The following is a 24,569-nucleotide window of genomic DNA, read 5'->3' as shown; positions in this document are numbered from 1 at the left end:
TTTTAGCCCTCGGGGTACGGAGGGTGATAAGAGTATCTCTTACTCTAAAGCTTGGTCTTTCCTCCTAAGGATTAGGGTTCTGGGCTCAGCTGAATGTCTGGGGTTTTAGCAAAGTCACTCTACTCTGTCCAGGCTGAAAATCCAACATCTCCTGATTCTGTTGGACAGTTAGTATTACCTCCATCTTACTCTCTGCTCTTCAGTAGAGTCTTACCCTCTTCAGTAGAGCACACAGGCAGCCTAATCGTTAGTCAAGGACGTAAGGACAACTCCCCTCCCTGCAAAAAATTCATACATCTGACGGCCCCTCTCTCTGGTCCTGTGTCATCCCAGTTGAAGCTGCATCAGCAGCTCTGGTCCAAAATCTGCAAGCTCTGCTTGGTCCCAACTCCCTATGTATGCTATGGTTGAGACTTTATCCTCAGTCAGAAGGGCCAAGTTGAATGTGACTCACCTTCTGGGTTCTCTTATCTCTCAGAAAAAAAATTTTTCCTGATCTGCCTATTGCCAAATGTCTCAGAACAGGTGTCTTTTGTATTTTGTTCTGTCTTCTACTTACAGATGGCGACAATGTTGCAGTAATTATTTTTAATTTTATTACCTCTCAACTGCAATATAGCAATAGAATTTGACCCTTCACTTGCATTTACTTCTTGCCAATCATCTGTTCTCACAAAGTAAATAACTCACTAATTTTCTCAGATACTTAAAAATTTCTTGAACCCTATCTGCAATTTCAGATCAATACAAACTCCTATGTTTCACACGTGAACCTCTTCAGATTCTGTACCCAATATGCTTTGACATCCTCACTCTTTCCATAAGGCGGTTCTTTCTATTAGGTCTTTCCGCAAAGTGATTTCCACCACTTCCTCCATTGCTCAGGTCCTAGGACATTTCAGTTAAAATGACTCTGTGTTTAGGGGATTCTTATTCTTAGCTCCTTAACCCACTTTCTCTCTCTCTCTCTCTCTCTCTCTCACACCCCTGCTAATACTTCTGATAGTTTAAACGACCTTTTTACGTAAAAGATTCCTTGAGTTCCAAATGTGAAAAGCAGTTGTTCCTTTCAATCTGCCTTCATAGTAAAGCCACATTACATTTGGGCTTCTGATCTGTTTGCCCAATCATACTGTGGGGTAGAAAGCATTCTTTTTCTTCTTGCCAATGGTATCTTAATGATATTTAAAAAGTAAATCTAGGGGATCCCTGGGTGGCTCAGCGGTTTGGCAGCCTGCCTTTGGCCCAAGGCGTGATCCTAGAGTCCCGGGATCGAGTCCCACATCAGGCTTCCTGCATGGAGCCTGCTTCTCCCTCTGCCTGTGTCTCTGTCTCTCTCTATGTCTCTCATGAATAAACACAATCTTTAAAAAACAAAAAAGTAAATCTACACAGCATAAAGAAAACTTACCTTTTCAAAAGAAGAATCTGGATACAATTTTCCTAATTTGTTGTATGCATACACCAGGAAATGAGGGTCTAAAAATGACCTAATTCAACCAAAGTAATGACACTTCATGTAATAGTAACATTAACAAAACCAGAGTCATGAAATTAAAATTTTCATTCAATTTTACAAGCTCAAATATCCAAAAATTAAATGGTCTCCTCTCTCCATTATCTCATTTGCATTTTGATAGCATATTTTGTATGTAATAAAAAATAATAAGCAGCATAATCAGATAGCATCAGGGACATCATAATGACATAGATTTATGTATACTAGAAACCAGGACTTCTTGATTCCTATGGCAAAGTTTTCTTTTAGATTCAACAATCAATCTCATTGCATAAATATGTTAGCTAATATTTGCTAACAAATAGCCATAGATTGATAAGAAAAAAATATGCTTTTTCCAATAGTTTCCATGAAATTATACCATGGTAAAAATACGCTCCAAATTCTCAATGCCTCAAAACAACAGTGAATGCTCTTCACAGTTTATTGCAGGTTCAGCTCCATCTGCCTTCATTCTGGAACCTGGGAAAAGACATACCTTCTACCCCTGGAACATACCTTTCTTTGTAGCAGAAGGCAAAAAAAAATTGTAGAAGCACACAACAATTCCTAAAGCCTTTGTTTAGAAGCAGAAGACTAGGAAACCTGAGGGCATGATCCCGGGGTCCTGGGATAGAGTCCTGAATCAGGCTCCCTTGCCTGGAGCCTGCTTCTCTCTCTGCCTGTGTCTCTGCCTCTCTGTGTGTCTCTCATGAATAAATAAATAAAAAAAAATCTTAAATCTTATTTATTCATGAGAGCCACAGAGAGAGGCAGAGACACAGGCAGAGAGAGAAGCAGGCCCAATGCAGGGAGCCCGACGCGGGACTCGATTCCGGGTCTCCAGGATCACACCCTGGGTGGAAGGCAGCGCCAAACCAATGAGCCACCCGGGCTGCCCAGTAAATAAAATCTTTTAAAAAAAGGGGGGGGCGGGTGGAACATATACATCTTCCCCAGCCTCCCCACTCCCCAGGTCTTGGATCTGTGTTTATGCCTGCAAAGCCAACTTCCTGAGTTTGTGTTCCCCCAGGGCCCCAAGGTTAGAAGTGCCCTGTCCTTGATTAAATGCTCTGCTATTGATGCTCTGTGATTCTTAGTACTTTTGAAAAAGAGATCTTATATTTTCATTTCATGCAAATCATGCAGCCCATTCTATGGCTATGTGACTTTGGCCAAAAAGATGCTAGCTGACTTGATTCAAACAGAGTTTTGAAAAAGCTCTCCTGCTTTTGTATTTTTCATCTTGTTTGTCTGCCATCCCCATGAGAATATGCTTTGATCAGCTTTCTGGAAGATGGAGACAAGTGGAGCACAGTCAAGGTGCCCTAATCATACCTAGATCAGTCAACATTCAGCTGAATGAATGAATCCAGAATCTAGCTGAATGAAAGAATCCTAGACCATTGAGCAAGCAAGCCTGGTCACCATTAGCAGAACTACTATTGTTACTCACACATAACCCATAAGTGTGAGCAGTAGATATTTACTATGTTAATGTGTGTGGTTCTGTTTTTGGGGGTTGTGCTTTTTGTGCAACAGTTTGTATAATATTTTTCAAGATTCATTCATACTGATGTGTGCAAAATGATAGTTTTAAATATATAACTATCAAATAAATATATCTCATTTATTATTTATTCACCCATATTTATAGCAAGAAAAGGTGTATTGTGGATATCCTTGGCCATGACTTCCTGGGCACCAGTGAAATTGATGGGTTATAAATGATACAATTCCCAAGAGTGCTATATACCACCCACTTTTACTTGAGGGTTTATACCAGTTTTTGCTTTTGTCAATCATTCAAAAGCATTTTTGTTCTCTATCTTATCAACAAAATTAGTATCTTCACTTATTTATTTTTGTTAATTAATGGATAAGAAATGCTATTGTAAGGCATTTTAATATATGCTAATGCTTTATTATGCTTTATTTATTTTTGTTTAAAGATCTTATTTTGATTTATTTATTTGAGAAAGAGGGAGAGACCACAAGCTGGGAGAGCTGCAGAGGGAGAGGGAGAAGTAGTCTCCTTGCCAAGCAGGGAGCCTGACTGAGGTCTTGATCCCAGGACTATTACCTGAGTCAAGGGCAGATGTTTAGCCTGACTGAGCCATCTAGGCACCCCTTATTCTGCTTTAAATAATGCTTTTAATATGTTTTAATTGTTGTTTAGGAGTATCTTTTTGAATATTCACTGACTACACTAATTGAATTTCATTTCCAATGTTTTGTTTTCTCCTTGCGTTTTTAGTTTTAATCATTTGTTTCGAGTTATTGTCAATCCATGGTTTATCTGTTTAAATTTTTTCTTCAAGATCAAATTGTGGGAATTTTTATTTACTGTAGACGTCAACCCTTTATCTGTTCTCTTTTTTTTTAATTTTTTTTTATTTATTTATGATAGTCATAGAGAGAGAGAGAGAGGCAGAGACACAGGCAGAGGGAGAAGCAGGCTCCATGCACCGGGAGCCCGATGTGGGATTCGATCCCGGGTCTCCAGGATCTCGCCCTGGGCCAAAGGCAGGCGCCAAACCGCTGCGCCACCCAAGGATCCCCCCTTTATCTGTTCTATATGTTGCACAAACACTGCCAGCCTGTTGTCCTCCCCCCTTTATCTTTGTGGGATTCATTGCTATAAAAGTGAAATTTTTATGTAATCATATGTTCATTATTTTTATAGGTTTTCAGATTTCTCTCATGTCTCTCATATTCTGAACTTGTATCATAATATTATGATAGTATTAAAAATTATTTTATATTTAAGATGTAAAATCTTTCAGTATTTTACAACTGTATTGCATTTTCCAAATTTTACCACTGCTTCTTTTTTTTTTTTTAATTTATTTTTTATTGGTGTTCAATTTACTAACATACAGAATAACCCCCAGTGCTCGTCACCCATTCACTCCCACCCCCTGCCCTCCTCCCCTTCCACCACCCCTAGTTCGTTTCCCAGAGTTAGCAGTCTTTACGTTCTGTCTCCCTTTCTGATATTTCCCACACATTTCTTCCCCCTTCCCTTATATTCCCTTTCACTATTATTTATATTCCCCAAATGAATGAGAACATATAATGTTTGTCCTTCTCCGACTGGCTTACTTCACTCAGCATAATACCCTCCAGTTCCATCCACGTTGAAGCAAATGGTGGGTATTTGTCATTTCTAATAGCTGAGTAATATTCCATTGTATACATAAACCACATCTTCTTTATCCATTCATCTTTCGTTGGACACCGAGGCTCCTGCTTCTTTTTTTATTTGTGATTTTATGCTGACTTGATTATTGTATATTTATTCTACTTTCACATTGTTTTCTTCAGATAGACTATGCAAATGGCATGTTTTCTGGATCTGTGCAGAAATATGCAATGTACCTTTTGTTCTCATAACTGAATAACATCTTGGCAGTATGTAGAATTTTGAGTCCTATTCCTTTGCTATTAATTTTTATAATACATGAAATAATTCATCTTATATCAGTTTTCTAGTGTGTGTTTTGTACATTTGAGTACATGTGCATGCGTACATGTGTGGCTTTACATTCATCTTCCCTAACGTGATAAATCCCTTAATTTTTCATTTTAATTTTAAATCACTACATATTTTTTAAAATTTTATGGAAATCAAAAAAATATGGAAATCTATAGTTTATTCCTGGGTCTTATGGATCTGCCCTCTTTATAGTATAGTTTTCCTCCAACTATTTTCAAATCTCTATTTTGGCTGTGTTTTTTACTACAAAATTTGTTCTCTCTATTGACTAAAACTAAGTTGTGTCTTTTTAATTATGCTTGTCAGGAATCTGTTGAATTTCCTTTTCCTGGGAGATGCTTCTGGATTCCCATTTCAACCACCTCCATTGACATGCTTAGTTACAAAATATGGCTCTGACCATATTCCAGGTACTCACACCTAAAGCAACCCAAGCCACTCAGCATTGTCTCTGAATACATGTGGGATATGGTCTGATAAATAGCAGTATTTTTTTTTTCTGGGAAGCTCTCTAGTTTTGTTATTTGGATTGAGGAAAGGAAGAGCTGTCAGGAGTGATAAAAGATGAAGAAGCAGATCTGAAATGAGAAGGGGTGAAAGTGCACATTCCATGAATGTGCTGGTCTCTCTTTGATTCTGGCCCTGAACTGCCCCTTGGTGTTTGGAATCCTTAAGAATCCCAGTCTCCCAGCAATAAATAATGGTGTCAGGCTGTACCATAACAATCACTATCTTCTCTGCAAGATGACACTTTGGTACCACTTATATGAAGTTTGTCTATAGAAATCATTTAGCTTATGAAATTTGAGCAAGGGACTAATCTTCCAGAGTGGACTCGATCCCAGGACTCCAGGATCACAATGTGAGCTGAAAGCAAATGCTCAATCACTGAGCCACCAGGTACCCCTATGTTCCACCTCTTGAAGATAAGAACTCAATGTTTTATGGCAAAGATTGAAGATACAGAAAGAAGTAAAGAATTGGGGTCACCTTAGTGGCCCACCATATTCAGATAAATAAATTATATAAAGGAGTATTGTGCCATTTATGTTTATTTAAGGTAATACTCAAAACATGATGATTCATATTGAACTCTAGGCATACAGACGAATGAAAAAAATATGACAGTATGTGTCAGTATCACAACTATAATTAGCACTGGGGAGTGAAAGAACTGAATATGTCTAAGGATAGGAATAATAGATTTCACTATTACCTACCATGTACACTTTCTAGAAAAATATATAAACAAAATGCTTACATGTGTGTCATTCATGGTGAAAACCTAATTGCTTATATTCTCAGAATTTTCCTTTTTATTTTTAACCAAAAAAAATGTCAATGTAAAAAATTCGGGACTAATATAAACTATGGACTTTGGGTGATAATGATCATCAATTATAACATATGTATCACTCTGGTGAGGCAAGTTCATTACAGGAAAGGACATGCATGTGTGGGGTCAAGGGGTACACAGAAACTATACTTTCCCCTTAATTTTACTGTGAACCTAAAACTGCTCTGAAAAATAAATATTGAATAGGAAGGAGGAAAATGCAAATGGCTAATAATTGTTTAGAGAAGTTATTGAGGGAAATATAAATTGGTACAAAGATGCAATATAATATTTTAGCATATCTCACATACTTTTGAAAATCTAAACTGATTTCAGAAACTGAAAATATCTCTCAATATCCTATCCTACAAAATGTGAGTAATAAAGAAAGTTGTTGTGAACATTAAATCAGTTCCTACATGCAAACTGCTTAGAAACATGCCTGGTAAAGAGTGCCTGGGTGGCTCAGTTGGTTAAGGGATCAACTCTTGATTTTGGCTCAGGTTGTGATCTCAGGGTCATGAGACATAGCCCCGTGCTGGGCTCCACACTGAGAATGGAGTCTGCTTAGGATCCTCTCTCCCTCTACCTCTTTTCCTCCTTGCCCCCACCACATGTGCACACACTTGCTTTCTCTTTCTCTCTGGAAAAAAAAAAAAAAAGGAAGGGAGGGAGGGAGGAAGGAGGGGAGGGAGGGATGAAAAAAGATAGATTCCTGGCAACTGGTATGTGCTCTATAAATGTCAGTTACTTTTGTTGTTGTTATTATTATTATTATCATTCATACTTCTTGACTCAGAAACCCATTTCTTGATATCAAGTCTACAAAACAAAATCTCTATTACGTAAGAATATACATACAAGGATGTTTGTTGCAGGACTCTATAGTAATAATTCCTGGAATGAAACTCATTATTAATATTACATACAGTGAAATGTTATCTCTTAAAGAATGAGTTAAAATATATATAGCAAGAAAATGAACACCATTATTAAATAAGATCTGCTAGTGACAAAACAGTATTTCCATTTGTGTAAAAACAAACTCTTTTGATAGGTTCATTTAAGGGAGACATGAAATTTAGAATAGAAAATGGTGAAAATATACACCAAAGATTATTAACATTGGTTTCCTCAAACAGAAAAATTAAAGAACACAAAATTTAAGAGATTAAATTCTATATTATTCCAAGATGAGAAAAATTATGGTGTATTACCAAGTAGAATGCTTAAAATTACATAAGTATATAAAATGACATGAAAACAAAATTAAACATACAAATAAAATTATTTCCCGAATGTTATTGTAGTTATATTTCAAGAAATTGCATAGAATAATTGTAATTTATCTAATATACATTAATATTTATATCATTAAATTAGAATTTGGCTTCAATATTAGATTTAAAATCTCAAGAGGAAGACTTGAAATTCTAATCTGTCATAAATCACAAAGATATAACATATTAAATAAATACAATGATCATGCTCTTTAGACTCAATATAGAGTACTAATTTGAAAAATCTAAGTAGCGAAAAAGAATGGGGTGCCTAGGTGGCTCAGTTGGTTAAGTGGCTACCTTCAGCTCAGGTTATGACTTCAGGGTCCTGGGATACAGGCCCATGTTGGGCTCCCTGCTCAGCACAGAGCCTGTTTCTCCTTCTCCCTCTGCGCCACCCACCCCCCCACCCGCCACTTGTTCTCTCTCTCTCTCTCATAAATAAATAAATCAAATCTTAGAAAAAAAGAAACAACAAAGAAGGGCATGAAAAGAAAAATGACCACTTACTGTTTTTTAAGATGGAGAGTATAGGTTTCCCTGTCAATTTTGATGGCATAAATGACCTACAATAAAGTATTCAGAAAGTAATTAGCAGAAATCTAAAATTCTTAAGTCAAAAGCCACAATTTTTTAAATGTCAGTATTCATTCATGTAAACAAATGGTATCACAAATGTCTCAAAATTATATATATATATATAAAGTATATAACATATATATATTACTATCTTCACTCTTGGAATGTGACAGAATTAAGTATAATTACATTTAAATACAATTAGGAGTTAACTCTTTCAAAACTAAGAGAATTAGTTATTAGCATTTATCATCATATGAAATTTTAATTTAAAATGGTTACATTTAGAAATGCTGAGTAATCTTCCGAAATAAATTTTATTAACTTTTTTCTACTTTCTGATTTCTAGCCCAAATAAATTGAAAATTAAAGACTACTACACAGGTTGTGTGGAACTGAGATGGCAGAGAAGTAGGAAAACCCTAGGCTTGCCTCATCCCGAACACTGATGGATAATTCTAACCAATCACTCTGAATACCCAAGAAATCATCTGAGGACTGCAGGACTAGAGGAAAGAGGCCACATTGTGGAAGGTAGGAGGTGTGAAGATGTGGTTTGGGGGAGAAATGGACTGCAGGTGCTGCAGAAGGGAGGAAGCCCTAGTCACAGAGGGAAGCGAGACAGAGAGAGAGGAGCATACAGGGGATAGCGCAAGGAAAACATTTTCCCAAAACCATTGACTGGCAAAATGAGAGGGACTGATTTTCAGAAGGTTTTACAACCAGCAGGGCTCAAAGACTGGAGTCTAAGAGTGTGCACCCTGAGGGTGCAGTGCTCCTGTGGAGAAGGAGGGTGGAGAGCCCAGGAACAGACATTGCCATCTGAGGATCCCCAGGATGCACAGGGAGAGACCATTCCCCTTCTTGGAGTGCATATAGGAGAGAGAGCATTGCCCCTCTAGGGAACAAAACAACCAGTGGGCACCATTACCCTCCCTGGCCCCTCAGCATAGATGCTGAGGACACCTATCACAGACTGCTGCACTTTACTCCAAACTCTGCACCCCTGTGCTTTGGCTGTGACTGCCCTTCTGGGACGAATCTGCATCAGTCCCAGAATAGCAAGATCCTCCGCCAGAGGACCAGCGTGGTTGGGTCCACACCCGCCCATATCTCTAAAGTTTGGAGTTTTAAAACTCAGCTGTCCTGCCTTGGATAGATCCCAAGGTGCACTGTGCTGCCAGTCTGGCAGGTGGCCCGACACAGACAGGGTGAAAGCAGCATTCTGAGGGATGCCTGGGACCAGGATGGAAGACTGTTTGCTCTTCTGGGAGGTCTTCCAGGAAGCAGCAGGTGTGAACTCCTCTCTCTAGGGACAAGAGAGCTGGCTGGTGCCATATCTCTCTTCCACCCTTCAGCATAAACTTACTTCAGTAAGCAGCACACCACCAACACTGTCTGCCTGAAGTTCTTACACCAAGCCCCGCCCCCTTGAGCTCTACAGGTGCCGCCTTTCTCAGGCCACTGCACCTGAGAACCAGAGCAGTGGGCCCATCTTCAAGAAGACTAGCACAAACCCTTGCACATACCATGCCTATTGAGCATAGGGTCCTGAAAGCTTCAGTTCTTAGGTCTCTTTTAACAAGCAAACCAGTGCACATTTAATCAAAACTTGCCATGCTCTGGCCAAGGTCCAAACACTCCCCACTGCAGGCAAGGAAAAACTCTGCAGAGGACTGACCTGAGGGAAAGAGCAGCCAAAACACAACAGCAGAGTACATGCAGCGTACACCAGAGACACTTCCTGAAGTGGCAGGCCCTGGACAGCATATGGTCTCTTCTTCATAAAACCATTACTCTTAGGAGCAGGAAACATAACAAGTTTTCTAACACAGAGAAGACAGAGACCCACACAAAATGCCAAGATGGAGGAATTCATCCCAAAAGAAAAAAACAGAAAAGGTCATGGCCAGGGATCTAATCAAAAAAGATATAAATAATACACCTGATCAGAATTTAAAGCAACAATCATAAGGATACTAGCTGGGCTTTAGAAAAGCATAGAAGACACCAAGAATTCCCTTATCACAGAAATAAAAGATCTAAAAACTAGTGAAGCCAAAATGAAAAAAGTGATAACCAAGACTTGAAATTGGATATAATGATTATGTGATACAGAAGATAAAGTTATGGAAAATAATGAAGGTGAAAAGAAGAGGGAAAGAATACAGGACAGGTCCCCTTTTCAGATTAAAAAGAAAAGAAGTATCTCCTAACTGTAAGAACATATTTCTTCTCCATGTCTTCTTTGAGAATTGCCTCAGCTACAGAGGGTCACCTCTTACCAAGTCACAACTTTCTGAGACGGCCCACGTTTACCTAGAAGTCCCCTCATCCCAACTCCAAATACTGATGGGCAATGCAAGCTTCACATTTTGCTGAGACCCAGTTGAGTCTCCATCTCCCCTTCTTACTTCCTCCCCTCCCCTTTCACAGGGGTTCATCACAAGAGCATACTCTAATAAACTGCCTTCACAGGAATCTTCTCAAATACTCCATCCCAAAGAATCTAATCTGTGACATCATCATAATACATACCTGTTCTTCATGGCATAGCATGTTGTTAATAAGGGTAAATTTTCCACATTTGCAAAGAATATGAATTTTGTCATTAGGGTACAGTTTTCTGTATAAGTCATTTTAAACCTTCTCATGTTCAGTCCTCTGCAAGTTTGCAGCTATTGAAAAAGGTGTGTTGACATCTCCCTAAATTATTGTGATATTATTTCTTTCTCCTTTCGTCTGTAGTTTTTGACCTTACAGATTTTAGAACTCTATTGTTGGTATAAAACCTATTTAATATGGTGATATCTTCAGGATAAATTATCATTAAGGTATCTTTCATTTCTTGAAGTGTTTCTTTATCTGATATTGTAGTTGCATCAGCTTACCCGTGATGTTTCACTTTTTTAATATTTAGCATTTGGTCCATTTTGATGTAATAGTTAGGTTTTCTAAAAAATGTTTCCTAATCATTTAAAATTTAAGGATGCTTTCTGAAGGACAAATTTCAGAGATTTACTGGCATTTATTTCACAATGGCTATTGCTAAAAGTAATTGTATAAATGCAAACGAAATGGAAAACAAATTGATTTAAGTACCAGTTCTTTAGTATCCCTCCTCTTTCTATTGTTTGAGAATAAATCTGTGTAATTCCCTTCTAAATTATGGATTTTAGGTAGGTAATGACATCACCATATAACAAAGTTACTCAAAGCAGAACCATGGTCTATGTGATAGCTGATCTATGTCTTATCTTTTAAACCCTACTTTTTAAATATTTCTTAACTTTTTATATTTTAAATTACTGAATAAAATGGAAATAATATGCACCTCTGTTACTCTGATCCTAAATAGAATTATATAATGTGTAAAACATTAAGTGTGATATTAGTTATAGCTTTGGTTGATGCTCCCTTGTTCTCTGGAGCCATTTAAACACATTGAGGCCATTCTCTTCCAAAGAGAAGTATTATGTACATATTTGGTGAACATGTATGTATGAATATGTGAGTAATTTTCTGAAATGCTCTTTTGGATACATTTATTGATATTTAAGAATATGTTAGTGTGGTAGTTTAATTTTTTCTACTATTAAGACTTTAACAGAGAAAATCTACTTGGTCATAATATTCTATAATTATTTGCTACTTTCACTTTTTAAATATTTTAGTTAAGTGAAAGGACCTATAATTCCCCTTTCTCATATTTTACTTGGCCTCTATTAAAGGTACATCAATATTTTTAAATGTTACTAAATGATCTGAAGGATTAGTTAACTTATGTTCTATTCTGTGTTCTAGTCTCTAAAAAGGATATATCATTTTTCCTTGAATTTTGTCTAAAAGTTTAAAATAAGAGTATCCAGGTGGGTTAGTTGGTTAAGTATCCAACTCTTAATTTTGGCTAAAGTCATCATCTCTGGGTTCTGAGATCAAGCTCCTCATGATGCTCCATGCTGGGTGTGGAGCCTGCTTAATATTCTCTCTCCCTCTCTCTCTGCCCCTCTCTTGTCCTGTCTCTTTCTCTCTTTAAAATCAATCAATCTTAAAACTACCTGATGCATGGGATTTTCTGGCAATTTATTTAATTACTAATTCAAATAATTTTATGATTATAAGTATAATCAATCTACAAGCAGATATTGTATTTCTGCCTGAGTCAAAAGAAATGTATTTGGGTAAAAAAAAAATCAAGATTGGAGACTTACACTAAACTTATAATCACAAAAATTAAAAATGAGTGTGCATATATCTAAAAATTAACTAACTTCAAATTTCCTATCTCTAGAAATGTAGGTGGACATTCACTTTCTCAAAAATTCTCTGTGCTATCTATATGTCCCAGAAGAAAATGACAGAGAAAAGAGGACAGAAAATTTAATTGAAGAAATAATAATTGAATATATTCCAAATCTGTAGAAGGAAACAGGCATTTAGATCCAGGAGGCACAGAGAACTTCCATTAAAATCAACAAAAGCAAGCCAATACCAAGATATATTGTAATTAAATTTGAAAAATACAGTGATAAAGAAAAAATGTTAAAAGCAGCATGACAAAGTCTTTAACCTACAAAGGAAGACCCATAAGTTTAGCTGGAGATTCCCCAACAGAAACTTGGCAAGACAGAATGTAGTGGTATGACAAATTGAAAGTGCCAAATGGGAAAAGTTTGCAGCCAAGAATACTCTATCAGCAAGGCTATCATTCAGAATAGAGGAGAGATAAAGTGTATCCCAGACAAACAAACACTAAAGGAATATATTATCATTAAACCAGCCCTGCAAGAAATATTAAAAGGGATTTTTTGAGTGCAAAGGAGAGTCTAAAAATGATAAAGGCAAGAAAGTATCAGAGAAATCACCAGAAACAAAACAAAATAATAAAATGGCAATATATACATATTTATCAATAATTACTTTGAATGTAAATGGACTAAATTCTCCAATCAAGACACAGATATTAGAATGGACAATAAAACAAGATCCATCTAATGGTACATTCAAGAGACTCAATTTTAGACCTAAAGACAACTGTAGAGGAAAAGTAAGGAGATGGAAAAATATTTATTATCTAAATGTATGTCAAAAGAAAGCCAGAGTAGCAAAACTTTTATCAGAGAAGTTAGACTTTAAAATAGAGACTGGGGATCCCTGGGTGGTGCAGCGGTTTGGCGCCTGCCTTTGGCCCAGGGCGCGATCCTGGAGACCCGGGATCGAATCCCACGTCAGGCTCCCGGTGCATGGAGCCTGCTTCTCCCTCTGCCTGTGTCTCTGCCTCTCTCTCTCTCTCTCTCTGTGACTATCATAAATAAATAAAAATTAAAAAAATAAAAAATAAAAAATAAAATAAAATAAAATAGAGACTGTAGCAAGAGACAAGTATGGCACCATATCATCATAAAGGATACAATCTGACAAGAGCTATAACAAGTGTAAATATTTATGCCCCCAACATGGAAACACAAAAATATATAAAACAATAACAAACCTAAGGAACTAACTGATAATAATGCAATAATAGTAGGACACTTTAATACCACACTCACATTAATGGGCAGATCACCTAAGTGGAAAATCAACAAGGAAACAACTTTGAAAGACCCACTGGGGCAGCCTGGGTGGCTCAGAGGTTTAGCGCCACCTTCAACCCAGGGCATGATCCTGGAGACCCAGGATCGAGTCCCACGTCAGGCTCCCTGCATGCAGCCTGCTTCTCCCTCTGCCTGTGTCTGTGCCTCTCTCTGTGTCCCTCATGAATAAATATGTAAAATCTTCAAAAAAAAAAAAAAAGACCCACAACAAGATGGATTGAACAGATATATTCAAAACAACCCATTAAAACAGAGGAATATACATTCTTTTCAAGTGCATTTGGCACATTCTCCAGAATAGATCACATATTAGTTCACAGATCAGGCCACAACAAATGCAAAAGGACTGAAATCATATCATGCACCTTCCCTAAGCACAAAACTATGAAATTAAAAATCAATCACAAGAAGGGAAGGGGCAAAATGGTGGAAGAGTAGGGGACCTCGTTTAATTGGAGCTGTTGAATTTAAATAGATAACTGTCAAATCATTCTGAACACCCATGAATTCAACTTGAGATGTAATAAGAGAATTGCTGGAACTCTACAAATAGAAAAGTGATCACTTGAAGCAAGGTACAAGGTGTGGAGAAGTGAATCCTAAGCAATGTATCAGAAGATAAACAGCGATGGGAGGAAGCCTCCATAAGCCAGCTACTGGAAAGTGATATAGCCCCAGAGTACAAAATTGGAACCCTTAGAAATCTACTCCAGTAAGAGACATCCCTGCCTGAAAGGTGCTCAGGTGGTGAAATGGGGCAGAATATTAGTTGGGACAGTGTATCTCAGGATCCCCACAGCTGGAGAAAGAATGAGGATGCCTGAACCTGTCGAGTTCCCAGGCATCAGAGCAGGGAATTTGGCTACAATCAGCACAGCAAGCTCAGGAGTGGGCTGTCAGCACAGTTTGCCATACACCTCAAGCTGAGGCCCAATTGGGTAACTGCTCTCCCTGTGGGGACCCTATAAAGGGTAGGAAAGTAGGGACCCCCTGTCTTTCCCTGGGAGGGACAGAGAGGATGTGCACAGGACTGGGCAGCAGCTCTCAGTATGGAGACCCTGTAAAGGACAGTAACAGGGTGATCCTCCATCTTCCCCTGGGAGAATCAGTGTGGGCACGCTCCACAAGAGTCAGCAGAGTTTGAGACACATAAAAATGAAGATTGCTTATGTCTGAGGGTTTACTGAAGACAGAAAACCTCAACCTTTCAGCTCTGGGGCTGGAGATCAGGTCATCGCTATTTTTGTTTTGGTCCTCTAAAGAGTTGCAGAAAGCTTTCAAGGAACAAAAGCCACACAAAGCAACCCAAAATAGCTTATACTGAGACTGGCCCTCTGCCAAGGGTCAGTGAACGCCACCCAGCAAAAGACACCTGAGAATCAGCACAGTAGGCCCTTCCCCTCAGAAGACCAACTGGAAGAACAGTTGAATAGCAAACTTTATGGATCTCACAGTACTGGAAAGCTCCAGAGGTAGGGGAAAAAGCTATAAAGAATTCAAGGTTATTTCTCATGATTTATTTATCTTTTGGTTTAAAATTTTCCATTTCCTATTTTTCTTCCCCTTTTCAACTAGTTTCTTGTTTTTCCAAACTCTGATTTAGGTCTTTTTTTAACTTCCATTTTTTACATCTACATTTTATAGATATATTCCTACATTTTATAGATATATTCTTCATTTTTGGTATCCTTTCACCTATTCAATTATATATATTATATATATAATATAATTATAATATATATATATATAATGTTTTGCTTTCTTCACAATTTTAGGATTTAGTGTTTTCTAACACAGAGACCAAAATACACTCAGGACCAAATGGATCACCCTGTTTTGTCCACCCTGTGAGATTATATTCTCTACTCACCCCACCCACCCCCCTCCGGTTTTTTCCTTTTCTTTCTTTCCCTTTTCTTTTCTTTTCATTTTCTTTTTCTTTTTCTCTTCTTTTTTTGGTTTCTGACCTCTTTGGATTTGTCTAGTATGTATTTGCATAGGTCATGGTTGATATCATTTATTTTTTTCATTCATTCATCTATTTTTCTCTGGGAAAAATGACTATAAAGAGGAATTCAAAACAGAAGAAAAAAACTAGAGGTAATCCTCTCTGCCACAGACCTAACCAATAAGGATATAAGTAAAATATCAGAGCTGGAATTCAGGACAACAATTATAAAGTTACTAGCTAGACTTGGTAAAAGCATAAATGACACTAGAGAATCTCTTAGTACAGAAATGACATCTAATCAGGCCAAAATTAAAAATGTTATAACTGAGATGCAGTCTAAATTCGATGCTCTAACAGCTAGGGTAATGAGGTGGAAGATAGAGTAACTGACTTAGAAGAAACTTGATGCAAAGGAAGGAAGCTGAATAAAAGAGTAAAACAACAATGGACCATGACAGGAGGCTTCAAGACATCAGTGATACCATAAAACAAAAAATTATATATATTAGAATTATTGGGTTCTCTGAGGGAGAAAAAAGAGAGAGAAGAGCAGAAGGTATATCTGAACAAATCATAGCTGAGAATCTCCCTAATCAGGGGAGGGAAATAGCATTCAAGACCAAGAGGTAGAGAGGACCCCTCCCAAAATTAATAAAAATTCATGAACACCCTGAATTATAATAGTGAACCTTGCAAATTTCAGAGATAAAGAGAAAATACTGAAAGCAGCTTGAGACAAGAGGGTTAAGACAACCTATAGGGTTAAGACACAAGGTATCAGATTGGATAAAAAATCAAGACCCATTGATACAAGAGACTCTTTCTGGCCTAAACACTTCCAGACTAAAAGTGAGGGAGTGGAATTCCATTTATCGTGTTAATGGACCTCAAAAGAAAGCTGGGGTGGTGATCCTTATATAAGACAAATTAGAGTTTAAACCAAAAATTGTAATAACACATGACGAAGAACACTATGTCATAATTAAAGGGTCTATCCATAAGAAGCTCTAATGATTATAAATATTTATGTTCCTAACTTGGGAACAGCCAGTTATTTAAAACAATTAACAACAAAATTAAAGAAACACATTGATAATAATACAGTAATAGTAGGGGACTTCAACATCCACTCACAGCAATGGACAGATCATTTAAGAAGAAGATCAATAAGAAAATAATGGCTTTGAATGACACACTGGACTACATGGACTTTACAGATATATTCAGAATATTCCATCCTAAAGCAATAGAATACACATTCTTCTTGGGTGCACATGAAACTTTCTCCAGAAGAGATCACATACTGGGTCACAAGTCTCAACTGCTACCAAAAGATTGGGATTATTCCCTGCATGTTTTCAGACCACAATGCTTTGAAACTTGAACTCAGTCACAAGAGGAAATTTGGAAAGAACTCAAATACAAAGAAGCTATAGATCATCCTACTATAGAAGCAAAGGGTAAACCAGAAAATTAAAGAATTAAAAAAAATTATGGAACCTAATGAAAATGAGAACATAACTGTTCAAAACCTTTGGGATACAGCATAGACAAACCTAAGAGGGAAGTAAATTGCAATACAAGCCTTGCTCAAAAAATTAGAAAAATCTCAAATACACAAGCTAACTTTACACCTAAAGGAGGTAGAGAAAGAACAGAAAGTAAAGACTAAACACACAGGATAAGAAAAATAATAAAGATTAGAACAGAAATCAATGAAATAGAAACCAGAGGAATAGAACAGATCAACAAAATTAGAAGTTGGTTCTTCAAAAGAATTTGACACCCCTAGCCAGATGTGTCAAAAACAAAATAGGAATGATACAAATTAATAAAAGCATGAAAGAAAAGAAATCACAACCAACACCAAGGAAATTCAAACAATTTCAAGAACATATTATGAGCAATTATATGCCAACAAATTAAGGAATCTGGAAGGAATGAGTGCATTCTTAGAGATGTACAAACTACCAAACTGAAAAAAAGAAGAAATAGAAAATCAGAACAGACCCATAACCAGCAAGGAAATTGAAGCAGTAATCAAAAACCTCCCAATAAACAAGAGTCCAGGACCAAGTGGCTTCCTAGAGGAATTCTACCAAACCTTTAAGGAAGAAATAATACCTAGGCTTCTGAAGCTATTTCAAAAAGCAGAATAGAAGGAAAACTTCCAAACCCTTTCCATGAGGCCAGCATTACCTTGATCCAAAAACCATACAAAGACCTCATCAAAAAGGAGAATTACAGACCAATAGCCCTAATGAACATGGATGTCAAAATACTCACCAATATACTAGCCAAGAGGATCCAAAAGTATATTAAAAGAATTATTCACAATGACCTTGCATCCTGGCATGCAAGGGGGGTTCAATATTCACAAATCATACAGCATTATACATCACATTAATAAATGAAAGGAAAAGAACCATATTATCCTCTCAACTGATACAGAGAAAGCATTTGACAAAGTACACTACTCTTTCATGATTAAAGCTCTTCACTGAGTAGGGATAGTGGGAACATACTTCATTATCATAAAAGTCATACATGAAAAGCCCACAATGAATATAATTCTCAAGGAGAAAAACAGATCTTTTCTCCTAAGGTCAGGAACATGACAGGGATGACCACCCTCACCACTGTTGTTCAACATAGTACTAGAAGTCCTAGCCTCAGCTAGAACAATAAAATAAATAAATAAAAGGGCATTCAAATCAGCAAAGAAGTAGTCTAACTCACCCTTCATAGATGACATAATACTCTATATGAAAAACCCAAAAGACTCCACCCCAAAATTGCTTGAACTCATACAGCAATTCAGCAAAGTGAGAGGATACAAAATCAATGCACAGAAATCATTTATATTTCTATGCACTAACAATAAGACTAAAGAAAGAGAAATTAAAATTTTTTAAAGATTTTATTCATTTACTCATGAGAGTTGGGGCGGGGGGGGCAGAGACATATGCAGAGGGAGAAGCAGGCTCCATGCAGGGAGCCTGACATGGGACCCAATCCCGGGATTCCAGGATCATGCCTTGGACCGAAGGTGGTGCTGAACCGCTGAGCTACCCGGACTGCCCAAGAAATTAATAAATTGATCCTGTTTACAACTGCACCAAAAACCATAACATACTAGGAATAACCTAACCAAAGAAGTAAAGGAACTGAACTCTAAAAACTACAGAACATTTATGAAAACAATCGAGGAAAACACAAAAAAAAATGGAAAAACATTCCATGCCCATGGATTGGAAGAATAAATATTGTTAATATGTTTATGCTAAAAAGATTGGACCAGAAAAACAGAAAAAAACAAATAAAGGGTTGAATCTCCAGGGAAAAAAAAAAAAAGTCTATGCTACCCACAGCAATAAATACATTCAATTCAATCCCTATCAAAATACCATCAACATTTTTCACAGACATGGAATAAATAGTCCTAAAATTTGTATGGAACCAGAAAAGATCATGAACAGCCAGAGGAATGTTAAAAAAGACCAAGGCTGGTGGCATTACAATGCTAGACTTCAATGCTAGACTTCAAACTATATTACAAAGCTGTAATCATCAAGGCAGTTTGCTACTGGCACAAAAGCAGACATATAGATCAATGGAACACAATAGTGAAACCAGAAATGGACTCTCAATTTCAATGGTCAACTAATCTTTGACAAAGCAGGAAAGAATATACAAGGGAAAACTGCCTCTTTCTTCAAGAAATGGTGTTGGGAAAACTGGACAGCCACATGCAGAAGGATGAAACTGGACACAACAGACTAAAAATGGATGAAAGACCTAAATCCTAGAGAACAGAGGCAGCACTTCTGTGACCTCAGCCACAGCAACTTCTTGCTAGACATGTCTTCAAAGGCACAGAAAACAAAAGCAACAATGAACTATTGGGACTTTATCAAGATAAAAAACTTTTGCACAGTAAAGGAAACCAAAGGCAATCAACACAATAGGAGGAGATACTTGCCAAATAACATATCTGAGAAAGGCCTAGTATCCAAAATCTATAAAGAATTTATCAAACTCAACACCCAAAGAATAATCCAGTCAAGAAATGAGCAGAAGATATGAACAGACATTTCTTCAAAGAAGACATTCAAATGGCCAACAGACACAAGAAAAAAATGCTCCACATCACTTGGCATCAGTGAAAACAAAACCATAGTGAGATGCCACCTCACACCAGTCAGAATGGCTAAAATTAACAAGTCAGGAAAGTACATATGTTGGTGAGGATGCAGAGAAAGGGGAACTCCCTTCCTCTGTTGGTAAGAATGCAAGCTGGCTGGCTGGGGCATCCCTGGGTGGCTCAGTGGTTCAGCACCTGCCTTCGGCTCAGGGCGTGATCCTGGGGCCCTGGGGTCAAGTCCCACATCGGGCTCCGCGCATGGAGCCTGCTTCTCCCTCTGCCTGTATCTCTGCACCTCTCTCTCTCTCTCTCTCTCTCTCTCCTTTCTCTCTCTCTCTCTCTCTCTCTCTCTGTCTCTCATGAATAAATAAATAAAATCTTAAAAAAAAAAAAAAAGAATGCAAGCTGGTGAAGCTACTCTGGAAAATAGTATGGAGGTTTCTCAAGAAGTTAAAAATAGAAGGAAATGACCCAGCATTTGCACCCAGCATTGCTGACTCTATAAGCCAGCAATTGCACTACTGGGTATTTACCCCAAAGATACAAATGTAGTGATCAAAGGGGCACCTGCACCCCAATATTTATAGCAGTGATGTCCACAATAGCCAAACTATGGAAAGAGACCAGATGTCCATTGACAAATTAATAGATAAGGAAGATATGTATATATACATACATACACACATACACACAATGGACCACTACTCAGCCATGAATGAAAGAAAGAAAAAGAGAAAGAAGGAAGGAAGGAAGGAAGGAAGGAAGGAAGGAAGGAAGGAAGGAAGGAAGGAAGGAAAGAAAGAAAGAAAAAAGAAAGGAAAGGAAAGGAAAGGAGAAAAGAAAAAAGAAAAGAAAGAAAGAAAAAAAAGAAAAGAAAGAAAAGAAAAGAAAAGAAAGACAAGAAAAAAGAGAAAAGAAAAGAAATCCTGACATTTGAAATGACATGGCTGGAACTAGAGGATATAAGGCTAAATGAAATAAGTCAATCAGAGAAAGACAATTATCATATGATCTCACTCATATGTGGAATTTAAGAAACAAAACACGGTATCATAGAGGAAGAGAGGAAAGAATAAAACATGGTATCAGAGAGGGAGACAAACCATAAGAGACTCTTAACTCTAGGTAACAAATTGAGGGTTGCTGGAGGGGATGAGGGTGGAGGAATCGGTTAACTGGATGATGAACATTCAGGAGGGCAAGTGATGTAATGAGCACTGGGTGTTTTATGCAAGTGATGAGTCACTGATCTCTACTTCTGAAACTAGTAATACACTATGTTAGTGATTTGAATTTAAGAAAGAAAGAAAAGAAAAGAGGGACGCCTGGGTGGCTCAGCGGTTAAGTGTCTGACTTTGGCTCAGGTTCTGATCCTGGAGTCCCTGGATCGAGTCCTGCATCAGGGTCCCTGCACAGAGCCTGCTTCTCCCTCTTCTATGTCTCTGCCTCTCTCTCTGTGTCTCTTATGAATAAATAAATAAAATCTTTAGGAAAAAAAACAAGAAAGAAAAGAGATGTGGTGTATATATACAATGGAATATTAGTCATCAAAATGACTGAAATCTTGTCAGTTGCAACAATGTGGATGGAAGTAGAGGTTATTATACAGATATTAAGTATTAAGCAAAATAAATTAGCCAGATAAAGACAAATACCATTTATTTCACTCATATGTGTATTTTAAAAAACAAAAAAGATGAACTTAGGAGAAGTGAAGGAAAAATAAGATGAAAATAGAGAGGGAAGCAAACCATAAGAAATGCTGGACTCTAGGAAACATGAGGGCTGCTAGGGAGGTGGGTGGGAGGATGGGGTAACTGGGTGATGGGCAATAAAAAAGACACTTGATGGAATGAGCACTGCAACTTATGAAACCCTGAATTCTACCCCGGAAACTACTAATACACTATGCATTGACTAAATTGAATTTAAATAAAACAAACACATGGAAACAAATGAAAATGAAAACACAATAGTCCAAACCTTTAAAAACCTTTAAGATGCACCAAAAGCAGTCCTAAGAGGGAGGTATATAGCAATAAAGATCTTCCCTGGGAAGCAAAGAAAATCTCAAACAACCTATCCTTACACCTAAAGGACAATTAGTGAAACCTGAAAGCATCACAAGAAATGAAAGAGGATTAGGAGAAATAAATGAGACAGAAACAAAACAAGACAAAAACAAAAACAAACAAACAAAAAAACAATAGGTCAATGAAACCAGGATCTGGTTGTTTGAAAAATAAAATTGATAAGCCTCTAGCTAGGCCTATCAAAGAGAAAAGAGAAAGCAACTAAATAAATAAAATTACAAATGAGGGAGTAAAAAATAACAACCCATGCTACAGAAATACAAACAAATATAAGAGAATATTATGAAAAACTATATCCCAACAAACTGGACAACACGGAAGAAAATGGATATATTCCAAGACACATAAACTACCAAAACTGAAACAGGAAGAAATAGAAAACTTGAACAGAGCAATTACCAGCAAAGAAAATGAATCAGTAATCAAAATCTCTGAACAAATAAAAGTCCAGGATGAGATGGCTTCCCAGGCAAACGCTACCCAACATTTAAGGAGTTACCAAAACCAGATGAAGATTCCAATAATAAAGAGAATTATAGACCAATATCTCTGATTAACACAGATGTAAAAATTCTCAATAACATACTAGCAAACTAAATTCAACAATACATTAAGGAAATCATTCACCAGGATCAATGGTGGTGAATTTACTCCTGGCCTACAAGCATGGTTCAATATTCACAAATCAATGTGATACACCACTTTAACAAAAGATTAGATAAGAACCATACGATCCTCTCAATAGATGCAGAAAAAGCATTTGACAAAGTAAAAATCCATTCACGGCAAAAACCCTACAAAGTAATTTTAGAGGGAACATACCCCAACATAATAAAGGCCGTATATAAAAAACCTACAGTTAATTATCATCTTCAATGGGGAAAGACAGAGCTTTTCCAATATAATCAGGAACAAGGCAAGGATGTCCACTCTCACCACTGTTATTTAACATAGTGCTAGAAGTCCTAGTCAGCAGACAACAAAAATAAATAAAAGGCATCCAAATTGGCAGGGAAGAAGTAAAACTTTCACTATTTGCAGATAACAAATTTTTTTTCATTAAAAAAAAGTGACTTCTTAATTACATGTGTTTTGAAATCTTCACCGTCATTGGTACTTGTCCCAATCTTCCGCGGCACGGTAATTTGTAGAAGGGATGGTTCAGGATCTACAGTAAGGACAACATGTGTGAGCATTCCCCAGTGCCCGGCCGCATCCTGATTCTTCACTTCTCCTCTCACACCACCTCACTCTGAAGCTCCAAGCCCCAACACACACACACACACACACACACACACACACACACAGAGGCACGCACGCACCCACCACAAAATCAGACTTTTACATCCCGGGAAGAGGCTCCCAGGAAGTGGGGAGCGTGACCTGCCCCGGTCCAGACTTCGGGACTGGCCGACCTCAGCCCGCAGGTGAAGGAGTGCTGCGCCCCAGGCCCCAGGCCCCAGGCCCCAGGCCCCAGAGGTGCGCGCCCTCCCCTCCAGGTGCAGGGTCCGGCGAGGGAGGGGCACCTGTCCCAGCCTCGCTCCGAGCCCTCCCCGCAGCAGGCCCAGGACGACCCTGACGCCAGGCGGGCTCTGACAAGACGCTGGTCTCTCCCCAGCGGACCGGGGCTCTGGAGCAAGGTCCCGGGGCCCGCCGAGCCCAGAGGCTCTGCGGCCGGTGGCCCTCCGCGGAGCAGGGTCCGTCACTCACGATGGCCCGCGGAGGTCAGCCGGCCCAGACCTGAGAGCATCAGCAGGAGAGACAGCATCGCGGGGCCCGCCGGCCTGGCCACGGTGACGGCTGTTGGCTGCGGAACGGCGGCCGCGCGCGGGGCCCTGCCCTCCGGCCGGTGGGAAGCGTCGGCGCGGGCCGCGGGGCGGGGCGGGGCGGGGCGGGGCGGGGCGGGGCGGGGCGGGGCGGGGGCGCGGCTGCTCCGCCCACCCCGCCCCCTCCGCCCCCTCCGCGGACCCGCGCGCAGCCGCAGTCCCCCCGCCCCGCCCCCTGCCCCGCCCGCTGCGCGTGGGAAGCGCACACCCGCGGGTCCTGCTGCCCTCGTGGGCTTGCGCTTTATTTTGCAAGGCGGGGACATCGGAGACTCGTTCGGGGGTGACGTGAGGGTCACGAAGTGCATTTTCTACCCTGGAGACGGGCCGTTTGCCGGTGAAGTGCTTGGCGGTGTTAATAGTCCACGTCGTAGTTTTCTGGCGCAATGGCTGAATTACTGTAGTGAAAGAAAATAGAAAATGGAAATTCACAATATGTTTATTAGCAGACAGGTGTCTGTTTTAAGCATATCTACTGCCAGATTTCTAGAAGTCTCGGATCAAAACAAATACAGGTGCACACAGATAAAGAGTGTAAAAAAACGTATCTGAACCAATTAGTTCTATGGTCGATAACTTTCTTAGAAAGCTCATTTGTTAAGGAAACTAAATAAAACGCTAATTATGACATGGATGCATGTATGTGTTTTAATCCTTCAATATAGAATTGCAGTTTAAATATCAGGGCAAAAACAAATCACATCTATGAAATAATCATGTAATAACAACTTTATCTTCCCATTATTTATTTATCCCATGTGTATAGCATGGC

General features: G+C 38.6%; 1 protein-coding gene across 1 annotated transcript in view; it reads right to left on the bottom strand.

Annotated features, from left to right (window-relative positions):
- The window catches only part of LOC112652904 (A disintegrin and metallopeptidase domain 3-like), a 108,915-nt gene extending 85,051 nt beyond the window's left edge, over window positions 1-23,864 (bottom strand). Inside the window, exons 1-5 of the mRNA XM_025436584.3 lie at window positions 23,685-23,864; window positions 23,060-23,142; window positions 8,124-8,179; window positions 7,195-7,230; window positions 1,412-1,490 (exon numbers count right to left, since the gene is read on the bottom strand). Coding sequence (XP_025292369.1) covers window positions 1,412-1,490; window positions 7,195-7,230; window positions 8,124-8,179; window positions 23,060-23,142; window positions 23,685-23,742 — 312 coding nt within the window. The 5' untranslated portion in view covers window positions 23,743-23,864. The remainder of the gene's footprint in view (window positions 1-1,411; window positions 1,491-7,194; window positions 7,231-8,123; window positions 8,180-23,059; window positions 23,143-23,684) is intronic.
- Window positions 23,865-24,569: the final 705 nt, after the last annotated feature.

The sequence above is a fragment of the Canis lupus genome, chromosome 16, assembly GCF_003254725.2.
Source record: "Canis lupus dingo isolate Sandy chromosome 16, ASM325472v2, whole genome shotgun sequence".
In the NCBI taxonomy this organism is placed as follows: Eukaryota; Metazoa; Chordata; class Mammalia; order Carnivora; family Canidae; genus Canis; species Canis lupus.
Note: the sequence above shows the minus strand (reverse complement) of the source record. Positions and strands in the feature narration are given on the sequence as shown.